This window comes from Rhipicephalus sanguineus, chromosome 4 (assembly GCF_013339695.2).
Source record: "Rhipicephalus sanguineus isolate Rsan-2018 chromosome 4, BIME_Rsan_1.4, whole genome shotgun sequence".
NCBI classification, from domain to species: domain Eukaryota; kingdom Metazoa; phylum Arthropoda; class Arachnida; order Ixodida; family Ixodidae; genus Rhipicephalus; species Rhipicephalus sanguineus.
Window position 1 is genome coordinate 128,537,542 of NC_051179.1, and position 24,827 is coordinate 128,562,368.

At 44.6% G+C, this 24,827-nt stretch overlaps 1 protein-coding gene and 1 long non-coding RNA gene across 11 annotated transcripts in view; both read left to right on the top strand.

The window, feature by feature from the left end:
• LOC119390677 (gastrula zinc finger protein XlCGF57.1) overlaps positions 1 to 24,827 on the top strand; it is a 963,551-nt gene that overhangs the window by 564,286 nt on the left and 374,438 nt on the right. For 4 of the 9 annotated variants that reach the window (XM_049415119.1, XM_049415118.1, XM_049415120.1 and 1 more), the window contains exons 1-3: positions 18,604 to 19,083; positions 21,494 to 21,559; positions 21,639 to 21,861. The exons of 3 other annotated variants lie outside the window; for them this stretch is intronic. In XM_049415119.1, coding sequence (XP_049271076.1) covers positions 18,754 to 19,083; positions 21,494 to 21,559; positions 21,639 to 21,861 — 619 coding nt within the window. In that variant the 5' untranslated portion in view covers positions 18,604 to 18,753. Of the gene's footprint in view, positions 1 to 18,603; positions 19,084 to 21,493; positions 21,560 to 21,638; positions 21,862 to 24,827 lie in introns of those variants that run through there. 2 more of the 9 variants (XM_049415121.1, XM_049415123.1) reach the window with 2 other exon arrangements.
• LOC125758204 (uncharacterized) lies at positions 15,392 to 16,565 on the top strand. 2 transcript variants are annotated; one of them, XR_007415969.1, is made up of 5 exons: positions 15,392 to 15,556; positions 15,664 to 15,740; positions 15,812 to 15,881; positions 15,946 to 16,153; positions 16,308 to 16,565. It is a non-coding gene; the product is annotated as an uncharacterized LOC125758204 (long non-coding RNA). The 2 variants fall into 2 exon arrangements; XR_007415968.1 differs by having other exon boundaries at positions 15,812 to 16,153.

A 24,827-nucleotide genomic window follows, 5' to 3' on the forward strand; every position in this document is an offset into this window, starting at 1 on the left:
AACGAAAGAAACTCTCCAGACAACATCGACGCACACCAGCCGAGAAGACTAGCCTAAAAGATGCCATCTGGGAAAAATACCTGGCCTAAAAGGGAAAGGTCAAGGTGATGGTTGCACAAAAGATAGACAGAGCATTCAAACAACAAGAAGAACAAATAAGAAAGGAACGTCAACATTACAGCCAGAAGTTCTGGAGATATATTCAGACCATGGAACCACGAAATGCCCGGCTCAAGATGGTTTCTCTCCAAACAGGAGATGGTGGCAGTATTCACGAAAAAGAATAGAACAATACATGACACAGCAATTTTGGATCTGTATACAAGCAAATTACGACATACCAATGCGCCAACTCACAAATATCAACAGAAGGCCGATCTGAAGAACAGAAAGAAGCTGAAACTCTGACCTGGGAGATCTCGAAATGAGAATTAAAACGACGCATTCTTGCCATAAAAAAAACCAGAAAGTATCTGGCCTTGACGATATTCCAAATGTATTTCTGAAAGCTCTACGTACAAATGCCCGAGAAACGCTGCTCAACTGCTTCAACGACGTCCTAAAAACAGGTGACATTCCAGAAACATGGAAAGAAACTCGTATACAACTTATCCACAAAGGCAAAGGGAAAGCAGAAAATGACATCAATGCCTACCGTCCAATAGCAGTGCTTAGCAACGCCCTGAAACTCTTCAGTACAATTTTAAATCACAGGCTACAAACCTATTGCGAAAAACACAATATACTCTGTAAATCACAAAATGGCTTCCGACCCAGGAGACGCACAAGTGACCATATATTCACTCTCACTCAAGCGATAGAGATGAAGCACAAAGAAAAAGCACACGACTCGGTCTCTCATGTCAAACTATGGCAAAAGCTTGAGGATGTGCCTCTAGATAAAGAATTTATTGAACTACTGAAGGCTCTCTATGCAGACTGTACAGCGATATATGATCTTCATGGACATAAATCCCAAAAAGTGAACCTAAAAGCGGTCCTGAAACAGGGGTGCCCATTGTCACCAACCCTATTTAATCTATTCATAAATAACCTTTTGAGAACACTTCATGACAAGGGACCTGGACTGAGGCTCTCGACGATAACAACAGACCACCGAGAAATATACACAAAAATCTCATGTTTGGCATTTGCTGATGACATCGTACTTCTAGCTGAATCGGCAACAGACCTCCAAGACCTCTTCGATATCTTCTCCCAAGGCGCGACCGAAGACCACCTCAAATTCAACACCGAAAAGACTCAATGGATGAGCCTAAACACAGACTCTGACGAAGCTACTTTCACACTGCAAGGAAAACATATAAAAAATACGGCAATCTATAGATACCTCGGAATCAAAATAACTGACAAAAAAGACTGCCTGAAAAAAACAAGCCGAGATAGTTACAAAGAAATCAAACCGCCTTAAAGGCAGAGTGTGGAATCTGTCCCGCCACTCGTACAACCCATACTCGGTGGATCGTATTTTGTGGAAAACGCTCGCTGTCCCAGTGACAACGTATACGATTGATGCACTCACGTACCCAATTGAAACAATAAAGTGTCTAAACAGACACCAAAATTAACTGGGACGGTGGTTCTTGGGCGGAAACTTCTGTACATCGAATGCTGCCATAACAAGTGAAATGGGGTGGTCACATTTTGAAATTCGGGAGGCAAGATCTAAATTCCAATACATGGGCAGACTGAAATTCCTGCCAGAAACTAACTTCAGCAGCCGAATATACCTAACTCTATGATACAAAGGCATTAAAACCCTCTGGATGCAACGACTTGCAACATTAGAATCAAAATTCGGCCCGAACCCAAAACTCCAACAAACCAAAAAAGAAAGCGAAAGGCGTGAGGAATTCGTGAGCGAATGGATCACCCAGATCAGCACGGACATCTGGCGCGGTCACCAAGAAACGCAGCCTATCGTGTTATGCAACACATAAATTGGCGCCGGGCTGTGAACCATATTACAGAGGAGACAAATCAAGCGCACTACTATTCCAGGCTCGCACGGGGTCTCTGGCGACTCAACAACGACGTCATGAACTCTTTTGACTCCGACCCGTCGTGCCGCCTATGTGGAGCAGCCGAAGAAACTGTCACCCACGTTCTATCGTGCAGGCGCGGGACTGCCCGCGCCTGCACGATAAGCCCCGCACCTCACCAACTCTGCCGGAACTCCTGGACCTGTCGGGCCAAACAGAAGAAACCCATTTCGATAGGGTCAATTACACCAAGGATCTCCTGCTACGCTGGGATCGTCTTAACAGAGGGACCGCAACCACATCGGCCAGGGAAACGCCCCACACACCCTCTTCTCCGGCCCCGCGCACCGGCACCCCGCCGCCTTGTTTCAATGGGTCAAAGCAGACTAACGAGAGGCTGGCAGGGCCAGCCATGTTTCAAGACCCAAGTCGAGAACTGTGGTTGAGACAAAGTACCAGCCTCACGGAACACCCAAACACGGCCGTTAGATAAGTGACAGAGTATTTTGCTTCTGAGGTAGCGTACAAGGCTCACCGTGCGCAAACATTTGAAAGAAATGCAATGCCAGGTAAACATCATATTCCACAAGTTTTTGCATAAAAGGCGTAATGTAGAAAATGCTGTACAAATATTTAGATACCATAGAATAAAGTTACAAATACCCCATTCTTGCTGTACAAGTTAAATAGCTGCCTGAACGAAAATAAAGTAACAAATTGACGAATAGAAGTGTAATATCTCAATCACTTCAGAAAATTGTTGAAATAAAAATGCAGAGGTCGTACCTAGCCTGAAAAAATGCAACGTGCGATAATATATATATATATATATATATATATATATATATATATATATATATATATATATATATATATATATATATATATATATATAGAGAGAGAGAGAGAGAGAGAGAGAGAGAGAGTGAGTGAGATATATATATATATATATATAGAGAGAGATAGAGGGTATATAATATGGACTAGATGTTTCGGAGCCAGCTGTGGTCACTCATGCCTCCTGCGTGGGTCTTGTAGTTTCTATCTCCAGGGATCGCTGAACGTCACTATGAAACGTTCGCGCGAGATGCGTGCATTGCTTCAAGCCTTCACCATACGAAATGCAAAACAGCTTTACAACTCATTCTCAACTTCAGATATGTTCACGGTTCTCGGCAGTTAGCGTTCGCCCGGTGCAGAGACTTTACAACAAGATGTGGACGAGTACACTCTAAAAAGTAAAGGAGGAAATGGGGGGTCGAGGTTACTCCTTTAGGGGAGTAACTAACCTGCCACACCCATTACTCCTTTTTGGGGGTAACTGCGACGGGACGAACCGTTACTCCCCGTAGAACTTGCTCCTTCAGGGAGTAACTGACTGGAGCAACGGATGCTCTTTGTGAAAACTCCCACGGGAGCAACGGTTACTCTTTCTCGATACTCCTCAAAGGAGGAACGGATAGTCTTTTTCGATACTCCCACGGGAGGGACGGTTACTCTTTCCCAATACTCCTGAAGGGAGGAACAGATAGTCTTCTTCAATACCCCCAAGGGAGCGACAGTTACTCTTTTCAATTACTCCTCTAGAGAGCAGCCGTTGCTCCTTTCCTAAACTCCTAAAGGGAGGAACGGATGCTCTTGGTCAATACTCCTATGGGAGTGACACTTGCTCCTTACAAATACTCCCGAGGGAGGAAAAGATAGCCTTTTTCAAAACTTCCAGGGGAGCGACAGTTTCTCTTTACAAGGAGGAATGGATGCTCTCTGTCAATACTTCCACGGGAGCAATGCTTGCTCTTTCTGAACACCTAAATGGAGTAACAGTTACTTTTTCCCATTAGTCCCGCAGGGAGGAATGGATATTATCTCTCAATACCCCCATGGGAGCGACAGTTACTCTTTCACAACATTCCTCATCGGAACAGCATGCAGTTAATCATCCTCAATGCCTCTCGATGGAGTAACGTTTGCTTGTGTTGAGTGCTCCTCAAGAAACCAGCAGTCCAGCTCTCCCATCGGCAAATGAAAAAAAGTTTTGAGGAACATGATTTTCATCGGGTTGCGCCAAGTCTGACACAAATGCTCCAGGAGAGGGCAGAAATCCATGTCTATTTGTGAGAAAAATTCTTTATTGAAATCAGTCTGGCTGTTCACTGGCTCAAGATGATTAGAGCCACACGGACGAGTGACGTCGGCCGCAAGACGCTCTGAACTTTCAGAACTTGACACAGGAGATCGAAGGTCCGCTGAGATTTCTTGCTGAAAACAATGTTCAGCGCCCAGTATAGCGCGATTTGTGTGGCAATGGCTGCCAAAAGGCTAGTCTCCTTAATATCAGGGCCCTCCAGGCGCACAATGAATTCCCTTGAAGTCAACAAGCTTCCATTGTATGTCATTGTCGGCACATGATGCGTCTTGGTGGGGTCCAACAAAAAAAAAGGCACATTTTAACACAAGGCTTGTTGCTTCATTATTACAGCAGCTGCTTCATGCAGCAATAGATAAAACCTAATGCTTTACGACACACTGACAAATAAGTGAAATTTCAACTTATTTGCAAAACATGGTTCGACACTGGAAGGAACATTCTTAACAAGTCAAAGAACTTGCAGTAAGGCTACAGGTTTATACACAGGTTAGAGACTGGTCTCGTTTACACGGAAGCCAATTAATTGGTTCTGAAAAAAAAAAACAGAGGCCTTTGCTGTTTGCAGGCAGCACTCATGCTAGCTATCAAGTAGAACCCTGCTGATACATTTTTCAAGGCCATGTGCAAAAAGAATGTGGGAGCCAGGAAATGGGGAAAAAAGTGAAAGTGAGAGTCGTAGTGAAATGCACAATCATATCTCAGTGGTTATTGATGAAAAACAAAAAAAAAAAATGTGCAGCGTTGGCTCCTGTACCTTTTTTCCATCTGATCAGCACAATGCGAGCAAATTCATTGTGGTGGGTGAGAGTTGAGCTGTTAGAATGAATTATCGACTTGACTTACTTTCCTGCACTAATTAGATACCCATTGTGCCACGTGGCTCCTACCATGATCACTTGAGTGTACATTTTTTTCCGAATAAACCCAGTGTCTTTGGGTGGCCAGCACCTAAAACGGTATCTTGAAGCGACCATCCGTCGTGATCCTTTCACATTCATAAACAAGATTATCGCTGGATGCACCGGCGATAATGCCACGAGTAATGACGATCTCAGCTGACTTGTTCAGTATTTTCGGCATAGTGCCAGGTTGGTGTGGCTTGTAAATGGCCGCACGTCTCGCAACAGTGAAAGACCAAAAACACAGCCCTTTCTCCCAAACTTCACCACCACTGCACGCATTGGCACACTCGGCCATGATCTCATCAATCGACAGAATTGTGGAGTTAAGAACTGCATTATCGACGAAAACATTATTGTAAGCGATTCCATTGGAGGCATGAAAGAACCGAGCATGCACAGCATGCTAGCATGACTACAGCAATGACCCGCAAGTAAACAGAGTGCGAGAAGACCATGCCGTCTCATGGTCTTGGTGGTCTTAATTTTGCCAACACCTCACACAAAAAACATTTTAGAACTATGTGACCTTACAGATGGCTGTGAATTGCAAAAGATGATTGAATAATTGATGATTTAATAAATGTTTAGGGGTAAAAGAGACTTCAAATCTTCCCGAAAAAAATTGTGAAATTAGAGAAAATATGCGGTTTGTCGCATGTTTGACCGTATTTTTCATACTGATGCGGTCTAAGTAAAAATCCTCGTCAGGCAGCGTTTGATAGAAGACTTTGTCGTTAAGTAATGAAGAAAGTCTAATCAAATAATTTTTTGTTTTAAGGAAGAAAATAATTTTTGAATTTGGCCCTCCCAACGCGCCCTGCATTTCATTTTGTAGCCACTTCGCCGCAAAGCAAGCACGTGGTCGCTCTTCCAGCTGACACTCGTCACAGGCAGCGCCAAGATGCGAGATGTATGTCAGTGGCTCGTGAGTCGTCGAAAGTCTTGTCGCGTTGATGTCAGGGCGACGATCGAGTAATGAATTCGCGTTACAATGTGAGCTTGCTTGGCGGGCCCAATGGGAAGTATGGACGCCCGAGAGAAGCTTATGGCGTCGTTGGCACAGTGTGCTACAGGGCTGTCTGCAAAACTAGCATGCACATGCCGAAAGAAATAATGCACATTGTGCCAACGACGCCATAGGCTGCTCTCGGGCGTCCACACTTCCCATTGGGCCCGCCAAGCAAGCTCACATTGTAACGCGAATTCATTACTCGCCGCCCTGACATCAACGCGACAAGACTTTCGACGACTCACGAGCCACTGACATACATCTCGCATCTTGGCGCTGCCTGTGACGAGTGTCAGCTGGAAGAGCGACCACGTGCTTTGCGGCGAAGTGGCAACAAAAAGAAATGCCGGGCACTTACGGAGCGCCAAATTCAAAAATGATTTTCTTCCTTAAAGGACCCCTGACAGCGAAATTTTTGTTGGTGACTTTTTGGCTGTAATTTGTACCTTTGTGTCTGGTAATCTCTAAATTAAATCGTAAATGCTCTAGCGTATCGTACAACTAATTCTAGCGTAGTTAATTGTGACCATTTTAGCATCACTTCAAAACGCCCGCCTAAAAACCACAAGAAACTGGCGCCCCATGCGGGGGAGCGTCAAAGACCACGTGCACTCAAGCTGTGGTGACGTTGACAGCGCGGTTTTCAAATCGGGGCCTCGAGCGCGGTAGAGATTGAAAGTATGTGGGTGCCTCGGTATGGGTTAAACCTGTTAAGCGCGTGTCCCCTCACGAAAACTACCTCGAGAGCAGCCCGACAACAGAGCCAGAGGGGTGCGGAACAATAGGCCTCGCCGGGTGCCAGTCGTCGTATTGTGCGTATTGTGCACGCGCGCACCGCAAACCTTCTGTGACGTCCACAATACTTGCTTTACATTTGGAACGTCACACGGGGCCTCTATCTACGTCATACCAGGATGTCGCAAGGTGCAGCCAACTCAAGTGAGCACTCACGCTTACTTTAAAACCAAATTAAGATATCTTAAAGGCAACGTTCGTCACTAATAATCGGTCAGATGTGCCCCCGTATACAGGAAAGTCAAACAACACAAAGATCTCGAGGTTTCAATTTTGGTGTCAGGGGTCCTTTAAAACAAAAAAAGATTTGATTAGACTTTCTTCATTACTTAACGACAAAGTCTTCTATCAAACGCCGCATGACGAGGATTTTTACTTGGACAGCATTAGTATGAAAAATACGGTCAAACATGCGACAAATCGCATAAGTTCACATTTTTTTTCGGGAAGATTTGAAGTCTCTTTTACCCCTAAACATTTTTTGTACTATAACACACTTTCCTGAAAATCATACTACTATTAAGATTGGTTAGAGGGAGTTCGAGATAGCACAAGAAAAAATCACGAACATTGAAGTGTTTTGTAGTTTTTGAAGATACGTATAGCTGGTAGTGAAACACAAAAATTTCGGAATTAGTGAATAGGACATCTAAACAGAACCTCTGCGATAGCGCCAGCTTGGTTTCAAAGCTGAACACAGAAAAATAGATTTTATATACATTTTTCTATTAGGCGCGGTTTAACAAATACAAGCGAACTTCGAGGGGGCGCCATGATCGTCAAAATTTTTATCGAGCAAAAACGTTTTGCCACAATACTCTATGTGGCACGGGAAAAAGGCACAAATTTTATCAGCGAAATCTGCGATGTGCGAACGCCACGTCTGTGACACTTGGCATGGAATGACCCAATACTAATATCTGGGGTTTAACGTCCCAAAACCACGATATGATTATGAGAGACACCGTAGTGGAGGGCTCCGGAAATTTCGACCACCTGGGGTTCTTTAACGTGCACCCAAATCTAAGTGCACGGGCCTCAAACATTTTCACCTCCATCGAAAATGCAGCCGCTGCAGTCGGGATTCGATCCCGCGACCCGAAGGTCGCGAGATCGAATGACAAGGTCAGCAGCTGAGTGTAGGGTTGCCACCTGCCCGGTTTTGGACCGGCCGGGCCGGTTTTTTAGACAAGGGGCCGGTCGCCGGTCCGCACCTAATACCGGCTGTCATTGGCCGGTTTTTTGCTCATCGTATCCCGAGTATTTTTTTTTTTTTTTTTACTCTTCTCCGTGTTGACCGCACGTGTTGACTGACGAATTCCACCTGCGCGGTCGGGGACTGACCGCGCAGGTCAGGGGAAGAGAAAAGACGGGAGAAACGAAAGTCAGGGGAAGAGAAAAGACGGGGGAAACGTGACACCTGCGTCGCCGCAACGACACCTCGTGTCGATCCCCTACATCGCCGGTGCCATAGAAGCAATAGCTCGTATACTGAGAGAGGCAGGGCCGACGTCGCCCACAAGCCATCTACCACCATCGGCCCAAAGATCGCGCACCTGCGGAAAAAGCTCAGGGCGTCGTGTACAGGATCGCGTGAGCCGACTGCCCCGCTTCCACATTGGGGAAACCAAAAACTTCCACGAAAGAATGTGGCGGCACAAGAATAACCTCCGTCAATTGAACCGAGAACGGAGCGCAGTAGCAGAACACTGCGAGCGGTTTGACCAATATCCGTACCGACGACGTGGTGATTCTGGCAAAAGAAAGGAACCCTCGCCGGGGGCTCTTCCTCGAATCCTGGTACATTCAGCAGACAACAGGAAACACCAACCGCTCTACGGGGACATTGCCCTCCTCCTCCTGCCCCCGATCGTTGGAACATGGCGAAAATCAGTCTCAGTAGTTAGTTACGTGCTTCCTTTGCTTGCATCATGAGCACGGATTGTCCGCCTTTGAAAAAGCGAAAAGTACGTCAATGCACGTTCCGGAAAGAGTGGAGATCTCACCCCGAGTACGAGAGCTGGCTCCTGTCCACTGTGTGCTGCTTTTGTTTGTGCATTGGGTTTATTTGGCTCAATGAAAGCAATGTTACATTAAATGTCACTGCATGCCGAAGAATTGACATAGCGTCTATTGTTCAACATTATTTTAATCTTCTGTTACCCCCCCCCCCCCCCCCCCCCCCGTCGAAGGGCCGGTTTTTTTTTTTCGGTAAAAGGTGGCAACCCTAGCTGAGTGCCATAACCACTAGACCACCGTGGCGAGGCTTATCCATTGAAGGTGCAACATAGCAACTGAGCAAAGAGGCTTATCCATTTGAGATGCCTGTTTTATAAAGAAACTAACTACGAGCATGACTTCGATTTGGGCGAGTTGGTACATGCTTAGCTGGGGAAAAACAGCGCAAAAAAGGACGAGGACGCAGGAACACAGTACACTGTACGAGCGATGAACTTACAACTGACATCTTTATTGCACCAACCGCTCGTTTTTACAGCGCATCAAGACGAGCACGCCATTCCAATCAAACCGCCAATCAAAATCATCACGTATGCAAACTACATTGTCACTGAAAGCTATCACATGTACATGAATTTCACGTTCTGTTTTGCCGTTTGCCTTTAAAAACTGTGTGTTCTCAAAACAGAATTTGAAATCGTGGAAGCGTTTTTTATCAGGGAAGCAGGAGACAGTTGCATCAGCAAGCCATCTATAGTTACATAAAATACAATTGTTTCCGCGGCAATTGAGTGCGCGTCAACAGGGCACCCGACCGCAATTTCCCGCTTTTTTCTGATGATCTCAATATAGCGTCCACCACACTTTCGTGCTGAAACTCCGGAGTACTTATAAAGAGTGTGTATGGTCATCTCTTTAATAAATATAAAGAGATTACCAGACGGGTAAAGCAAACCTCTTTTGTCCCGCAGACGCGTGCAATCAGCTGCTCTGAACTGAGAATCACGTTTGTTTTCGGGCGATCGCTCGTAACACGAACTGAAGCATACACGATGCTGCACTGTTACCGTTTCATTTACTTTGGTTTGTCTTGTTTTTTTTAACGCTAAAGCCTTAGATGCCTCATCAAAAGATGAAAATTGACCATCGGCATCCCGAGTCGCCAACACGAGTGATGCACAATATCATCACGCAATGACGTCACCATGACGTCACAGATCGACAAAACTTCTGACGTCACTATGACGTCATTCAACGTGACGTCATATGATGACGCCATCACATGACATGGTCGCTTTGCATTGCATCCGTGATTGGTGGCCGCCCAAGCAACGCTGGCCGACTGCCGACGTTTGGCTGATCACTGGCAAATAGCCGGCAGCCGACTTCACTGGCCACCAGACATCCGAAAAGGGTCGGCCGGAGGTGCGCTGCCAGCTACGTCGGCACTAGATCGGCTGCACGATTCGCGCCACCGTCGGTGGCCGAGTGAACGCCGAGCGCGCCAAACGCTTGTCGGCACTTGGTCGGCTGCACGATTCGCACCACCGTTGGTGGCCGAGTGAACGCCGAGCGCGCCAAACGCTTGTCGGGGCGACAAGTCGGCAACACGTCGTGCCGGCCTTGGTTGCCGGCAGAGGATTCGAACAGCGTGTATTATTTTAGGGTAGCATAAAATACACTGCAGGAAGTGTAAACAACTCCTACAGTGTGATTTTTTAAACATTACAAAAATCACCTGTGACACACAACATACTTGTGGTCCTTGAGCTGATTACACCAAGTGGTAGAGATTATCTGTGCGAACAATCCAAATACATTATTGACTAAACAAAAATAATAGCGAGCCATTACATTCGTGCATGGTTTCTCCAGGCGTGCATATCTACTTTTAAAGATTTTTTCGAGACCATCATTCGCCAAGTGTGCGACAGTATTTATATACATGGGCGTTAAACTAGGCTTTTGTCGTTGTTCGATGCTTAAAACTGATTCTTACAAAAATAAACGTGACTGAAGCAACAGTGAACTCCTGCCTAAATTTTGATGGCATAAATATTAAATCGTAAGATTTCATTCCAATTATTGCAAACTCAGTGGCTACAGTTAGTCAGTTGCAGTAGGTAAGTCAGTGTAATTTTAAGGTCATTAATGAACTTTATTTAGATAGGCGATTATTTATTTTGCTTTTTCATGCAAGTAATTTCACCCGCTTGCATTAAACCGAGCTCACATAATACATTTATGTCATTTCTGAACTAAAACGGCCATTAAAAACCATTCTGTATAATCTAAAAGAAGCATCGTCTGTATACAGACAACATGAAGCATGAAAATTTTTGCGTGCTGCCCGAGCAGCGCTGCACACCCAAACAGTCTGTGGATAGAGAGACGCAGTGTTTAGTTCTAACAGCTAGTCCTTTATTATGTAATTTGCGCAATGTAATGAGTAAAAGTTCTTATCTTTCGCTGACGGATAAGTCAGGCAAGCGGAAATACCATATATGCTATGTGAAAAAAACTCATCAAAAGGCGTGGCCGCAATGTAAGATTTTAGTACCAATACACGAACAAGAAATATTCTTTCAAGTTTGTTAGAACGAACACATAGCAATGGCAATCCACTGAAGACTCGTGCTGTGAAAAATAAAACGCAGGAGGCGGAAAAGTGCGGGAAAGAAGAGGGTCAAAAGGGACCGCGCTGCTCTACAGTATAGAGCGTGGAGTGAAAAGCACATTTAAAAAAAGAAGCAGAAAAACATGCGCTACGGCGGCCTGCGCCCCGGCAGGTCCCGGTGGGGAGAGGGAAACTTCTTTTTTTCCGCTGTTCTGCGGTTTTCTTTCTCAGCGTGGAGCCGCCTCCTCTTTCGAAGAAGCCGCACATCTGCAGGCCCGCCGTCAGTGCCCAGCAGTGCTTTTTGCCGCCAAGATAAGAAAATGGGACACGTCCGAAACAGCACCGCTAAAGACTTGCGTTTGTCAAAATTTACGCGTGTACGTCTAGGTAGCAACAAATTTTCAATTAAGTTAAAGCGAATTTATCTTTTTTTTATTGTGCAATGTAGTTACACCTTTACCTCCCACAGATAATAAGCTCTGGCTGAAACCAGGGAACTATACAGTTACGATGGGTATATTCCCCGATATGCCTATTTGAAAAGTTTATGTTATCCCATCACTTTGTCAGAGGTCGCCTTGTATATGTTTGTGACATTCATCTTTTTAGCACAGCGTTTCAAATAAAAATGAACCCTTGTTTTTAATAAAAGACAAAGCAGGTACACCGTAACCTACATTATAAAGAAGTTAAAATACTGCACAATTAGGATATCACTGCCTCAAGATATGAAACAATGCCAGTCAGAAGTCGCATTGTGGTCGTTTTATACGTCTTGAAAATACCAAACAAAAAGATAAGCGAGCGAATATGATGCATGGAAATGCATGAGAAACATTCCGCTGATTTGTCTAATCTTCTTACTCATACGTATAAAAGAATCGCATATAATGGAGCATTTGCGGCGGGTAACGCGCAACGCACACTGCTGTTCTGTTGGATCAATGTTAATAAAATGTTCGCTAGTTCCGTTATTTCACAGAACAATAATTATCCATAGGAGCAACACGTGCTTAAAACTGGACGCTGTAGCTTTATATTTCTATGATTCTATGGACGCTGTAGCTTTATATTTCAAGACGCATTAGACAAATGTATAGCTAGTGCCTCGCGGTAATCTGCCGTCGACGGTGCCTCGCATGAAAAACGAAAAAAAGTAATAAAATTACATTGCTAATAGTAGACGCTTCACGTGCCGTTGACGATGTGTGTGGCTGACTGTCTGCGCAACGTGAGCGTACAGTACGTTTCTACACATATGAGAGCTTAATTATCAAGTCCCTTGCCGACGCACCACATGGGACCAGGTGCACTGCTCGACACCGTTAGATTGATTTATATATTTGTCCAGCCTTACACCGGCTGTATAGAGTGATGAGGATTTGTCAGCAGAGCTCATCAATCTAACGCCGTTGTTATCGAAAGCAGAGCAAAATAACGCGACGTGGTGAAAAGTATTCGTCGCTGATCGAGTGACAAGTTGAACACCGGTCAATTTTACTTTGAAATTCAACATTTAGGTTTCGAGCTAACAAGCGCGAGCGCGTTCGGGCAGTATGTTGAGGAATAAGTCATGTAGTGCAGCTACAAACGCGATGACGTCCTTTGGTCAAACAAGGAAAACAGCAATGACCGTCGTATAAGGGAAACTTCCGGCTAAGGAATAACATCGAGTTTTGCTCTGAACTGACTGAAGTTAAGCTATTATTCGGATGCTGACTAGACATGCGATGGCCATAATGATGAGCGCATGCGTTGACTCAATAGGGAAGTTGGAATTCGTCGGCGTTGTGAAGAATTATTCGTTTGGAGACATATTGTTAAAATATTTTTATAACCTTGAGAAATCGCAAGATTTGAACACTCTGGAGATCAATGTATTTGCCACCAGGAAGTACATAACGGATAAGAAAGTGCAATCACACGAATTTATCTTTAATGTGGCTTTACAATGGTCCATTGGGCTGCGGTATAGAATTGACTGAAATAGTTCGCAAATGGCACGTTGATTGTAACCGACCACGTATATTACACCATCTATTAGTAATAAAGGTTATTGAAAATGAATTAATTCAATCTTTCTCCCATCGGAAAGGTTTTGGCTGCTTTATAGCGAGCCCCCCAAAATATTAATTTCGTCACACGAAACGTGCGAAATAGACATCTCGCGGACTATACAACCTTGCTGGAAAACTTCAGCTGCGTGTTTCAGGGGCGCGAAAGCTCTAACTGATTATATGAAAAGCTGAATTGCCAAGTGATCTTAAAATCTGGCGTTCTTGCAGCTTATTAAATGTCCATCTGTCTAAGAATGATGTCGCATTTGCAGTCCTGCTCCAATCAATAACCCCAGCACTAAAGTTATGTTTGCTGTGCCTCAGCATTCCCGAATCCAGCCGAATATTTCTGATGTGCACGTTAAGTATTTGACTAGGAAAAGGTACAATTACGGAGTTGGTTAGGGGCGGAATTTAAATGTCGAAGTTTTTCGCCTGTTTCGCAAGAAACTTCGCAACCTTTAGCGATCGGGCCGCCGAGAATCCTCCGCCGCATTGTCATGAGTACCGATCAAGCCCTACCTCTTATGATGAAGCACTTATATGCTCAATGTACAGTGGTACGACATGAGTGCTTTTCAAGTGTACTGAGCGTTTACGGTTTCTGCTTGAAGCTCAAGAAAACGTACCGCCTTTGCATGCATTAGATGCAAAGCACTTGAGTTGAACAACAGCAATAAATGGGAACAAATGCGAGTGCCGAGCAGAAATTTAATTTTGATCGTGATACTATAGCGCGCTAGGCTCTATTAAAATATCTACGATTTTGAACTGTCCACCGAAAATTATCATCCCCGCCTCCGCCTTGTCTATGAGCTCAAGTGGAACAGTTCGGCACTTCTGGAACGCTAGCACGGTGCTCACGCTTTAGCACTGTCGTGAATATAAATATATGATTGATCTGATCGAGCCGCATGACAAAGGGAGGACATCAGATATAATGGTTACATATAGAAGTGTGCGAAGATTGAACATTTGGAATATCGAATCGAATATCGTCATACTTGATTCGGTCTTCGGGAATAGCCCATATGCGTTAATACGAATATTTCAAAATATCATCTATGCCCAAATAAACACGAAATTAGCGTAAAAATACGATAATTTCTACGGTCATAAGCTATACGTCGCTTGCAGAGCCAGAATTCGATACTCCGCACACACTGAAGAGTTTTAAAATTTCTAATGGGCGTCCGGAGGGGGGTGCAAGGGGGGCAGCTGCCCCCCTTGGAATTTGGATAATAATTTTCTGTGCAGTAGCAGTAAGCTACACAGCTTGATTAGCACACTCCAGTCCCGCATATCCGCGTGAAACATCATTCAGGATTACCAGCCAACTTTGCACGTTACGTACTACTATGGACTAATCTTGCCGGTCATGTCACGGCAATGAAACAATAGCTACCTATGCTGTATGCCCCCTCCTCCTCCCCCACCCTCTGCTGATGCACCCCCCCTGGAAAAAGTTCTGCGGACACCCTTACTACTTGATGCTCAGTTTATGGTTTTCATGTTAATTTGTTTTAATGTTAGAGTACCAACGATATTTTGTGTTAACAGCGAAAACGGTTCAATTCAAATTCGATCCGCTTCTTGCACGCATTAGCGCTGCCCTAAAATGTTCAGGCATGTGCTTCAGTTGAAATTTCCCGCTCCTTTTTTTTTTTCACCCGAAAGAGCTGATATAAGCAACACGTGCGTTCCTCCGAAAAAAAAAAAAAGTGGTGAGATCTCTCTCCCAGAAAGAATGACAAGGCCTGAAAGGAGGAACGGTATGTGCCGGTCTCCGTCGTGTTAAGAGGGAGGCGGGGCGTGCAGCGGGGCTACCATAGCGGGGCGCCGGACCCCGCACCTCTCGCGTTTTCTTTTTTTTCTTTGTCACAGCGCTGGGGGGGGGGGGGGGGGGGGGAGCAAGCTCCATGCGTCAGTTCCCGCCAAATTGTAGCTCTTTCGAGCGAGGAGGTGCTGAAACACTGCACAGAGACGGGCAAGCACTCAGAGGCATTTCGTTTGCCTTGATCCTGGAGGCGGCCTTCTCCCATTGCCGAGGATTTGAAGCGAACTCGTAAGTGGCATTTTATTTCCTCGCTGTATCGCATGGTGAGTTTTGTCTAGCGACAAAATCAAATTTTATTTGCACAATTGATGCGTCAATCTGGTCGTCTCTTCTAGCTGGCAGATCAGAAATGTTCAGGCGAACGGCGGTTATATTTGTCCGTGGACCCAAGACTTCGTTGACGGGCAAATATGTCAGATTTTCTTGTTTTTTATTTGTGGCATCTTATTGTAAGACCGTGACATATCTTGCCGTTTTCTCTAGGGAACCCTGCAACAAGGACTGTAGTGTGAATAGCGTGCTGCGCTGCTCTCGCCAACTGAAAAGAACTCTGGTAAGATGCATGCTTGGTTACGAAAGTCTCACGCAATCGCTTTTCACATTGAATTTGGTCGCAGGTGTGCTGTAAATGCCGACTGCACAATATGTGACTGGCCCGCGGCTGCATTGAAGGTAAGATTGTGTTCTCATTATTCTATTTATTGTACCATTTGTTTTCCAGTGACATAGCCAACAACGAAATCCATCCTCTCTCCACATATTATCTAGTCTGTGCGCTGTGGAGCTTGAAGCACTTCTCGGAATTTCAGCACACTCGCATTTATTGTAAGTGCAGTGTTTTTCTTATTTGTGCAGCGACAAAATTATTTTGTTTAGTTGTGTGAATAGAGTTTCTAGACGCGACATGTCTGTGCAACTGCAACTGGTCAAGTAAATAGTCTACCTTTCTCACAGTATTATTCATTGTTGTTTCTTTCAGTTTTTCCCGACAGAAGAAAAATGCAAGTCTAACATCTCGACGGTAAAACGTCGCATCTGCGCACAGGGCCAAGAGCACGAGAAGTGGCCGAAAGAAGGGAGCCGATCCAACAGGAATGCCGTCCGTCTTTATATTTATATATGTCAGCGTTATCATGCCGTGATCACATGGACTGTACGGTTGCGTTGCACAAGGGCTGATGCAAACGCTCCGTGCGAACAATGTTGCATGGAAAATTAGTGCATCTATACAATTGCAAAATAAAGATCTAAAGAGAGAAAACTTATATTCACGTCTTTCTTTTATTGCGTGTTACGTATTAGCACGTTAACAAGTGCAGACCCTTAGAGGCGTTTAATTCCGTCTTACATGTGCACTCTGCCCGTAATTAATTCAGATAGAGTTAAACGCCTCTATAAACTGCCCGTTCACATTAAATACGACACGCATCAACACACCAGAAAAACAATTGATGCGTTTTGTTAGAACACGCACAAAAAATAAGAAAAAAAAAAGCAGAGCAATACTAGCGAGAAACGTCCGCAACCGACCCACGGCTGTCGGTAAATCGACGCTTATGTAAGGTCGGGCATTAGTCAACCCGCGAGCGGCATGCACTCGGCCTCGTCGGCCACGGTGGACGGGCCTACATTGGGTGCCGACGCAGGCCCACATGAGGCCAATGTCAATCCCCGAGACCGGCCCTACATCGGGTGCCAAGGTTGGGCCAACGACAGTGCAGTTGGCCAGCGACGTCAGGCCGACATTTTGCCAAGGATAAAATGTTGCTTGGGCGATCACGGAAGCAATGTAAAAGCAGGTGATGTGCAGAAAGCTTGCAATGCCTTCGATCCTGTGGGCAGTGCGAAACCACGTTATGTGCAGAAAGCTTTCGGAGAGGAGCGAGGGACGATCAATGAATCGACTGACGAAAAAGATGGCTTTCGTTTTGGAGTCGTCTCAGGCGAATGCATAAGGGACCGTGTTTTTTTTTTTTTCATGTAATTTTTTCGCATACATTTTACCTATGTGGTCAGTTCTTGAAAATGTATGGGTAAGTCTTACATGTTGGCATCAGTATTGGTGACCACCACGTTTTTTATCGCCTGACGGAAACAAATCGTCAGACCACACATCGTCAGAATTATTTCTGGCTAAATAAAGCGGGTTTGCGCGCCACACACCATATTATTATTGTTAGTTCTTATGCAAATAGCAAGCATGTCAAGTTAGTGATGTCAGACATACATACATTCGTGCTCCTGCGTGCCAATTTTCGTGTATGCCAAGTGAACGAGACGCGATGTTACGCGAGTATTTTTTTTTTTTTTTACTTTTGGTATCGCGGCCACGCCGACTGACACATTCGGCTTCGCATGAAATGGCTTGAAACAGCAGAGGCCGGGAGGCAGCCTTGTAAAACAAATCGAATGCACGAAATAAAAGATAGGATATGAAGGATGAAAACGCGTTAGCATGAGCTAGTTACTACGTGCATATCTGCTATGTTCTCCTGGTTATCTCCAGTTTATTCTCTCCTGCAGCAAGTTTACGTTCGTCATTTCACACAAAAGTAAATTAAGCGCCTTCTCTAACGATGAAGTGCGCGCAGGATGCGTTCCTCAAACAGCCGCGGAAGTGCGGACCAATGCGGTGACAAACCAGCTGAGAGGATATACACAAAATCCCTGTTTTACAACACACAAACGCGTTCTCTGTGTGATGAGTCGCTGCAGTATTATGTTGCACTAACGCAGTATTAAATATTGCCCAAATTTCCACAATTTTAGTTAATAGCGGCCAATATATCAGGCGCGAAGCAGACTCTCGCCGCTTTGACGCGGCTTCCGCCGCGGAGAAAGCCCACGGGTCCGGCACGGCAGCGTCGCGGCGCGGAAGTTCACCGCAAAAGGCCCTCGTTCCTCCCATGTATTCGCGCGGCGCTTTGGACACTCCCCCTATTCTAGTATCATACTAGTATTATAGTGTACTAGTATTAGAGTGTACTAGTATTATAGCTAGTATCTAAAAGACGGCTTGGCTTGGCTTCAGTTCGCTTCAGTTCACTTCAGACCTTCTGAAAATCCGCTATACATCAAGAGTAAAGATATTAATGCGAAGAGCCGGAACGCACTGCAGCACACAACATGAAAAAATAAAAACAAGAAAAACACGATAACCATAACTCTATGGGGTCACGTGTTCTTCTACGCGCTTTCGGTTTTGAAGCCAAGATGGCAGCCCTCAGGAGTCGCGACTCGCAAACTTCAGTCTGTTTACGATAGTCGTAGAAAGAACTTGTCTCTGGGGCTCGCGCCATCAGCTTGTGCAGGTTTTCCGCGTCAGTCGTCCTTATTATCCTAAATTATCCACGTGTCCACTCTACGTTTATGGTTTAAGCTTCAAAGAAGAGCTGTCGGACGTAGAACTTCGTCTCATAGTAACCATGCCGTCCGTTTGCGCTGCGCACGGCTGTACGAGCACCGGTGGCCGAGACAACGTACTCTTTCACAACTTCCCGCGTAAGAAAGAAAAGGCTGCTCAGTGGATCGCTGCTATGAAACTAAGCAATTTCAAGCCTTCGAGAACCACTGCTCTCTGCTCGAAACATTTTCGTGACAGTGACTACCATCAGAGTCTATCGCTAATGCGAGCAATGGGAATTCCCGTGAAATCTGCTCGACTAAGGCCTGGGGTAGTGCCATCGATCTTCGTTCACGAACGGAGCGAATTGCTGGCACCGAGTGCAGAATTCTCGAAGAGACGAAAAGATGAGGTAAGACATGTCGAGCATTGGAGCTTATTATATAAAAAAATGTAAAAAAAAAGGAACTGGTAATGGTGCCGGCAAAGTAGGCTGCACGTAAGGCTGCCGGCACTTCGTCCCATTGGCTGGCTGTAGTCACATAACCATACTGCCGGCATTCTAGAGGAAGCTGGCCGCGTGGAAGTTTACCGGCGCCTGGGACATTAGACCGTGTGGAAGTTTCCCGCAAAAATACTTTTGCAAAAAAAAAAAAAGCGCCACTTGCAGCTAGAATAACGGTTCTGGTAATTGGTGGACAGAACAATATTGCGGCATCTTATCCGGTTTCACTTCGTGACAGTTTGCATAATATGCAGAGTAAGTCGAGTGGAAGATAAGCTGCAAGGCACTCCTGAGAGCGTTAGTGTCAGCATTAATAAATACGCAAGATTTCATTCTATATTAACATTCTAGCTTTAAAGTACAGTCGTCAGCAAGCATAACTTGAATGCTCCGCAGCCTGGCCTGGACTCTTTTGACTTATGCCCACCATGAAGAGCTGGGCGCTGTTGTTGAGATATTGCTTCGATATGCTTGGATAGTATGCCGGCATGCATTGGTAACATTTCGTCAACAGCATCAGCTCGTCGTCAACAGTAACATCTCATCCACGCAGCATCTACTTCAGGAGTCAAGGCGGTGATGTGGGCTAGTTGGTTTGAATCACTAGTAATCATATTTTTAGTGCAAAAAACCAGACGTAGACACAAGTAAGGAACACGAAGCCGTCCTGTGTATGTGTTCCTTACTTGTGTCTACGTCTGGTTTTTTGCGCTAAAAATATGATTACTAGTGACTACTTCAGGAGTTCTCTCGGTGATGAATAAGCATTCAGCTTTAGTATAGATAGCAGCCATCCCTGGAACACTGTTTTCGAGTGGCATTGGCAGGACGTCTTTCATCTTCTTCCTAGCCCTCGTCAGCCTCTCGAATGCTATCCTATGGCATGCGCATTCCAAGACCACCGAAACGTGTTTGGCATCAAAATTTCCGAATGATTGTATTTTCCTGATGTGTGTAGTCCTCCCTCTCGGCTTTACATGTTATCCTGTGGAAGACTTTACACATGTTGTCCTGTGGAACACTTTTATTCCACTTCCGCATGATTGAACGAAGCCGTCATAGGAAGTGTTATCTTTCTACTTTAATTTTTCACTGCAGGTACAACACATTCATGTAGGTAGCACGTGTAGCCTAGCAGCTGAAGAACTTGCCTTTGGAATGTGCACCCAGGCTTAATACGGGGCACCGGTGTGAAAGATTATTTTCTTTTATTCACATTTCTTTATATTGCCGATCATCTTGTGTAACGAAAGGATGGACAGTTTTCTTGTTGAGTCAACATGGAAATCCTTACGCATTTAAAAGTAATACGTGGAATGGCTGTGAGGACAAAGACATTCTTAACTTACTTTCAGCACTGCAGAGGCTGCTTTGCAGTATTGAAGTTGACTTTCAATTTAATAAGGTATATTCATATAAACATCTTTCAGGTTCCGATATTATCGTATTAAATGTCGCAAATCGAACTGCATAAGGAAGTATATGCAGTGGTATCTTGTTGATATGTTTTTCATGGGAACCAGAAAATGAAACGTATTATGCAAAAATCGTATTAATCAAAGAGGTTAAAAAAAGGAGGAAAGCATACATACTCCATCAGCAACTAACTTTTATTGAGCCACATTGAAGTAGCTGGTCAATTCGCACTGAACTTTCTTCTTTTCAATGTCTAGGAGTAAATTCTTCTCAAAGGTAAAAAAAAAATGAAGCTGTAGTTTGCTCACTTGGCTCTGCATTTGCGACAAAGCTATTAAGTGCATCCAAGTGTTCGAGAGCGTCATTTCCTGTGGCAGCGGCATTTTCGTTGCAAAACCAACACTGCTGCCGCTTCAGCGCCTTTGCAGTGTTCAGGAAGTGGCTTGTTGGAACGTGGTTTGAGCTAGTATACAAATGACTAAACGTAGGATTTCTAGATATGTCAGTCAGGGTCCACTTTCGCTGTCATATTATCCAATTTAAGGCAAAAATGTCATCGTATTAAACACATGAAAATGCATTATTCTCAAGGGACGTTTGCTGGTACTAAAAAGAAAAATGTATTAGGCCGAAAAACATATTAAATGGAATCGTATGAATGAGATTCCACTAGGCTTAACTTGTATGAGAAACACCAATGGCAATTTCAAACCACAAAGCTGGGTACAGAGTAAGAAAAACTTAAGACCAGGCAATATTACAGTTGGGTTGATCAGTGCTTTCACTAGTTTTCTAAACATGTCCAAAGAGTGTTTATATTAATAATTGCCATAAGTGCCTGTTTTGTTATGTATGTGTCAGTAAGTCATCTTTTGAAGCGCTGTTTTATTTTCTTGGACAGTTCCTCTCTGGAGACCCAACCATCGGGCAAACGCCAGGACCAAGTCATTGTAGCGGAACATATCGTGTAAGAGGGCTTTTATTTTTTTACTCGGCGATAATTTTTACCATTGTCACTTGCAAGAACACGAGCCAATTTATTTCAGGATTACTTTGCAGCAGCGCCAGTACATGAGGCAGCACCGGGTCTGGCTTGCGAGTCCAGACAAGCTGCAGAAACTTTACCAGAGCCAGCGTGTGAACCAGGCCATGTTGCAGATAAATCTGTTCAAGTGCGACTACTAACCTGCCACGAAGCATCACAAGCAAATGGAATGAAAATTCTGTCAACAAGTTCTACGCAAACAGAGCCTCAGGCTGTTTCTTCAGGTATGTTTTCACATTCGCTATATGCTAAAAAAAGGAAGTCAGAATTGTGCCGAAAGGTCGAAACAGTAAATGTGATAGCAACATATTGGAATGTTACACGAAGTAAGGCTAGCAGCTCACTCCTTTAGAATCCAATGTGGCGTCGCTGTACAAAACAACCAAAAGAATTTGTGGCCTCAAGTGATCCAACAATCAGATCCAGTGTGTGCTTGTGCGTAATTCTGTGCGCATGGATGATTTCACATTTTAACTGGCATTCGTAGTTTCTACATATGGCTTCCAAAGGCTCCCAAAATACAAAACTGTATGCACTTGCACTGTTGGCATAATTTTTGTGAAAGTGAAGCAACAGCCAGTATTTTGACAGCTTTCTTCATAGTTGGCACATTTTCTGTTTTGCACCATATTGCTTGCGTGATGTCAGAAAAAGTTAGCAACATCTTGTACAGCAGTCGCCACTATGAATTGGTTAAAGAGAAGTCTTGCGAGTTCGTTTCATCAGAGAGCACCCAGACAACTTTATACAGAGTTCACAGTGGTGCCGTAGTTAAGTGCGACGAGCTTTGAAAAATCAGTTGGCTACTTAAATCCAAAAATTCTTCGAGAGCAAGCAGTGCATTCACTCAAAACACCTTTATTTGTGCTAAAAATGCCAAATTACTCCTTTTCTTCTGCATGTTGAGGGCAGCTTCTTTCTCTTCTGTGGTATACCAAAACAAGCAATGACACCCAGAACCATGGTGACCGCTTGCAACATAACCGAGAAGGCCTTACATTTTGTACTACTACAATTATCCACTGGAATACCGGTTGGCACTGTGCACTGTGCAGATGGCACGTCGCAAAGTTTCCCGGTTGTGTTTGTTTCATAAAATTTTTTACCATTGCCCCAATCTACGCGATGAAATCATCTCTCTCCATCTCACCCAGGCTAGATCATTCTCACAAAGTAGGCGTACCTTCATTTCAGACTAAATTTTGTTCACAGTCCTTCATTCCTCGCACATCAGTCGACTGGAACCACCTTCCGGGTCCATCAGCCGGCATCGACGACAACGCTTCTTTGCGCAATAACGTAGCTAACATTCTTTCAGAGGCCACGGATGTTGCTATTTCGCGCAAAGAATACACAAGGGGAGGGTTAAGGGGAGCGCAAACTTTCGACTGTTTATTCCAAATTTACTGCAGTAGTATATTTATATGCAAACGCATGTGCAGAAAGTGAGGCAAACATCGAACAGATAACGTTTTGTGGAACGCAATACATAGGTATAGACATGCGCAAAAGGGCAGGCTCACAACAATCGGATACCATCTTAATCGCAACCTGCGATGCAAGAACGTGCTCTCTGCCTGCGAAAGGAACAATGAAGTGTCACTAATGCGTAATAAACCTCGTGCTTTTATGTGAAAAAGCTTCCAACAGCTCCCGAGCAGTGGTGTCCCTGCTTCTCCCAAGAATCTGAATTTTATGCAGATACGGCTCACACTTGTGGGAATTGCAGTGGGCCGGCAATGCCCCATCTTTACCTTTTAGTGACAGCTCGTGTTCCCGCGCACGCTCATTCACGCACCTTCCCGTCTGGCCGACATATGTCTTGCCGCAGGAAAGCAGAATTTCGTAAACAACACCGGTGGCACATTTTGTGTATGAGTTTGCGTGCTTCTTGCCACAGCCACTTTTCTTGTTCCCGCCATTTAGAATACGCGGGCAAAGCTGAGACAACTTCCTACGCGGAAAAAACAATTGGCATGCCGTGCCTGTTTGCAACCTTCTTGAGGTTGTGTGAAATCCGGTGCATATACGGGACGACCTCAGGTCTCACTGTTCCTCGCTCTTGCTCAACCCCAGCACTGTGGTGTTCACATTTGAACTTCTGGAGGAGCGACTCGGCAACGGCATTAATGAGCGTGCGAGGGAAACCAGCCAAGGTCAAGCTATCCTATTGGTTTTGAAAGCCCTTCTGCATGACGTGTGGGCACGACCTGGTTAGTGCAGACTCTAGACAGTGTTTGGCTATGGCCCTTTTCACGGTCTTGGAATGCGCCGACTCGAATGGCAGCAATTCTTTTTTAGACCTGGGCGAATAAAGCCAACAGGCGTGGCCTGCTGGAGCCTTATAAGTCACATTCACCACGGTACACTGGTACCATGCGAAGAAGATACCAAGATTGTAAAGGGGCTATTAGCTGACACGGGAAACAGCACACTTTGTCCTGTAATCACACAAATGCAGACGTGTCGTGTGAGTAAGAGTACCAGTAGCCTCGTTGGCGCCTGGAAACTATTGCTGTTCATTCAGAATGGTTATAACGTTGTTGCAGCCCTAAGGAGCAATAAATGAAAGCTTGCGCTGTTTTTTTTTCTTTTTATATAACTTGCCAGGCATACTAGTAGGACTACCTAGGCATTCTGGGTAGTGCCCAGGCAACTAGGCATACTAGTGTTACATGTTTTTCAGTAATAAGAATTTCCTTTGATACAGGTATTTTTCGTGGCTCCACGAGATCCGTATCATCGAAATTCTATTGTTGTCTACCCACATGTGGTGTTCTAAAATGAGGTAACAAGTATTGAGTGCGTTGCTTTTGTTCTCTGGACATTTGTATCCTATAAACTGCTGCATCACCCAACCACAGCTGCTAGTTCTATATTTCCTGTTAAAGTGCTCATGTTTGTATTGTCCTATGTATACGTCCTACGTTTGTGCTGCGAGAAACAGTTTTGCAAATAAGTTACCGCAATGCTGGGTAGTGGCACTTTGATATTACACTGCAGGATGTCAATAATGATCTGTAAACTTAATCGCTATCTGGTAAATCAGTGACCTTGTATTCGCAGGTGTCATTTTTCTTTCATTAAAGCAGTATAGAGACATTAGCGGGAAATGTGTACACTGGCAGTGATATAAAAAAACAGTTCCTTGTGTAATGCATATGAACCATATTTCCTATGGTTCATGTGT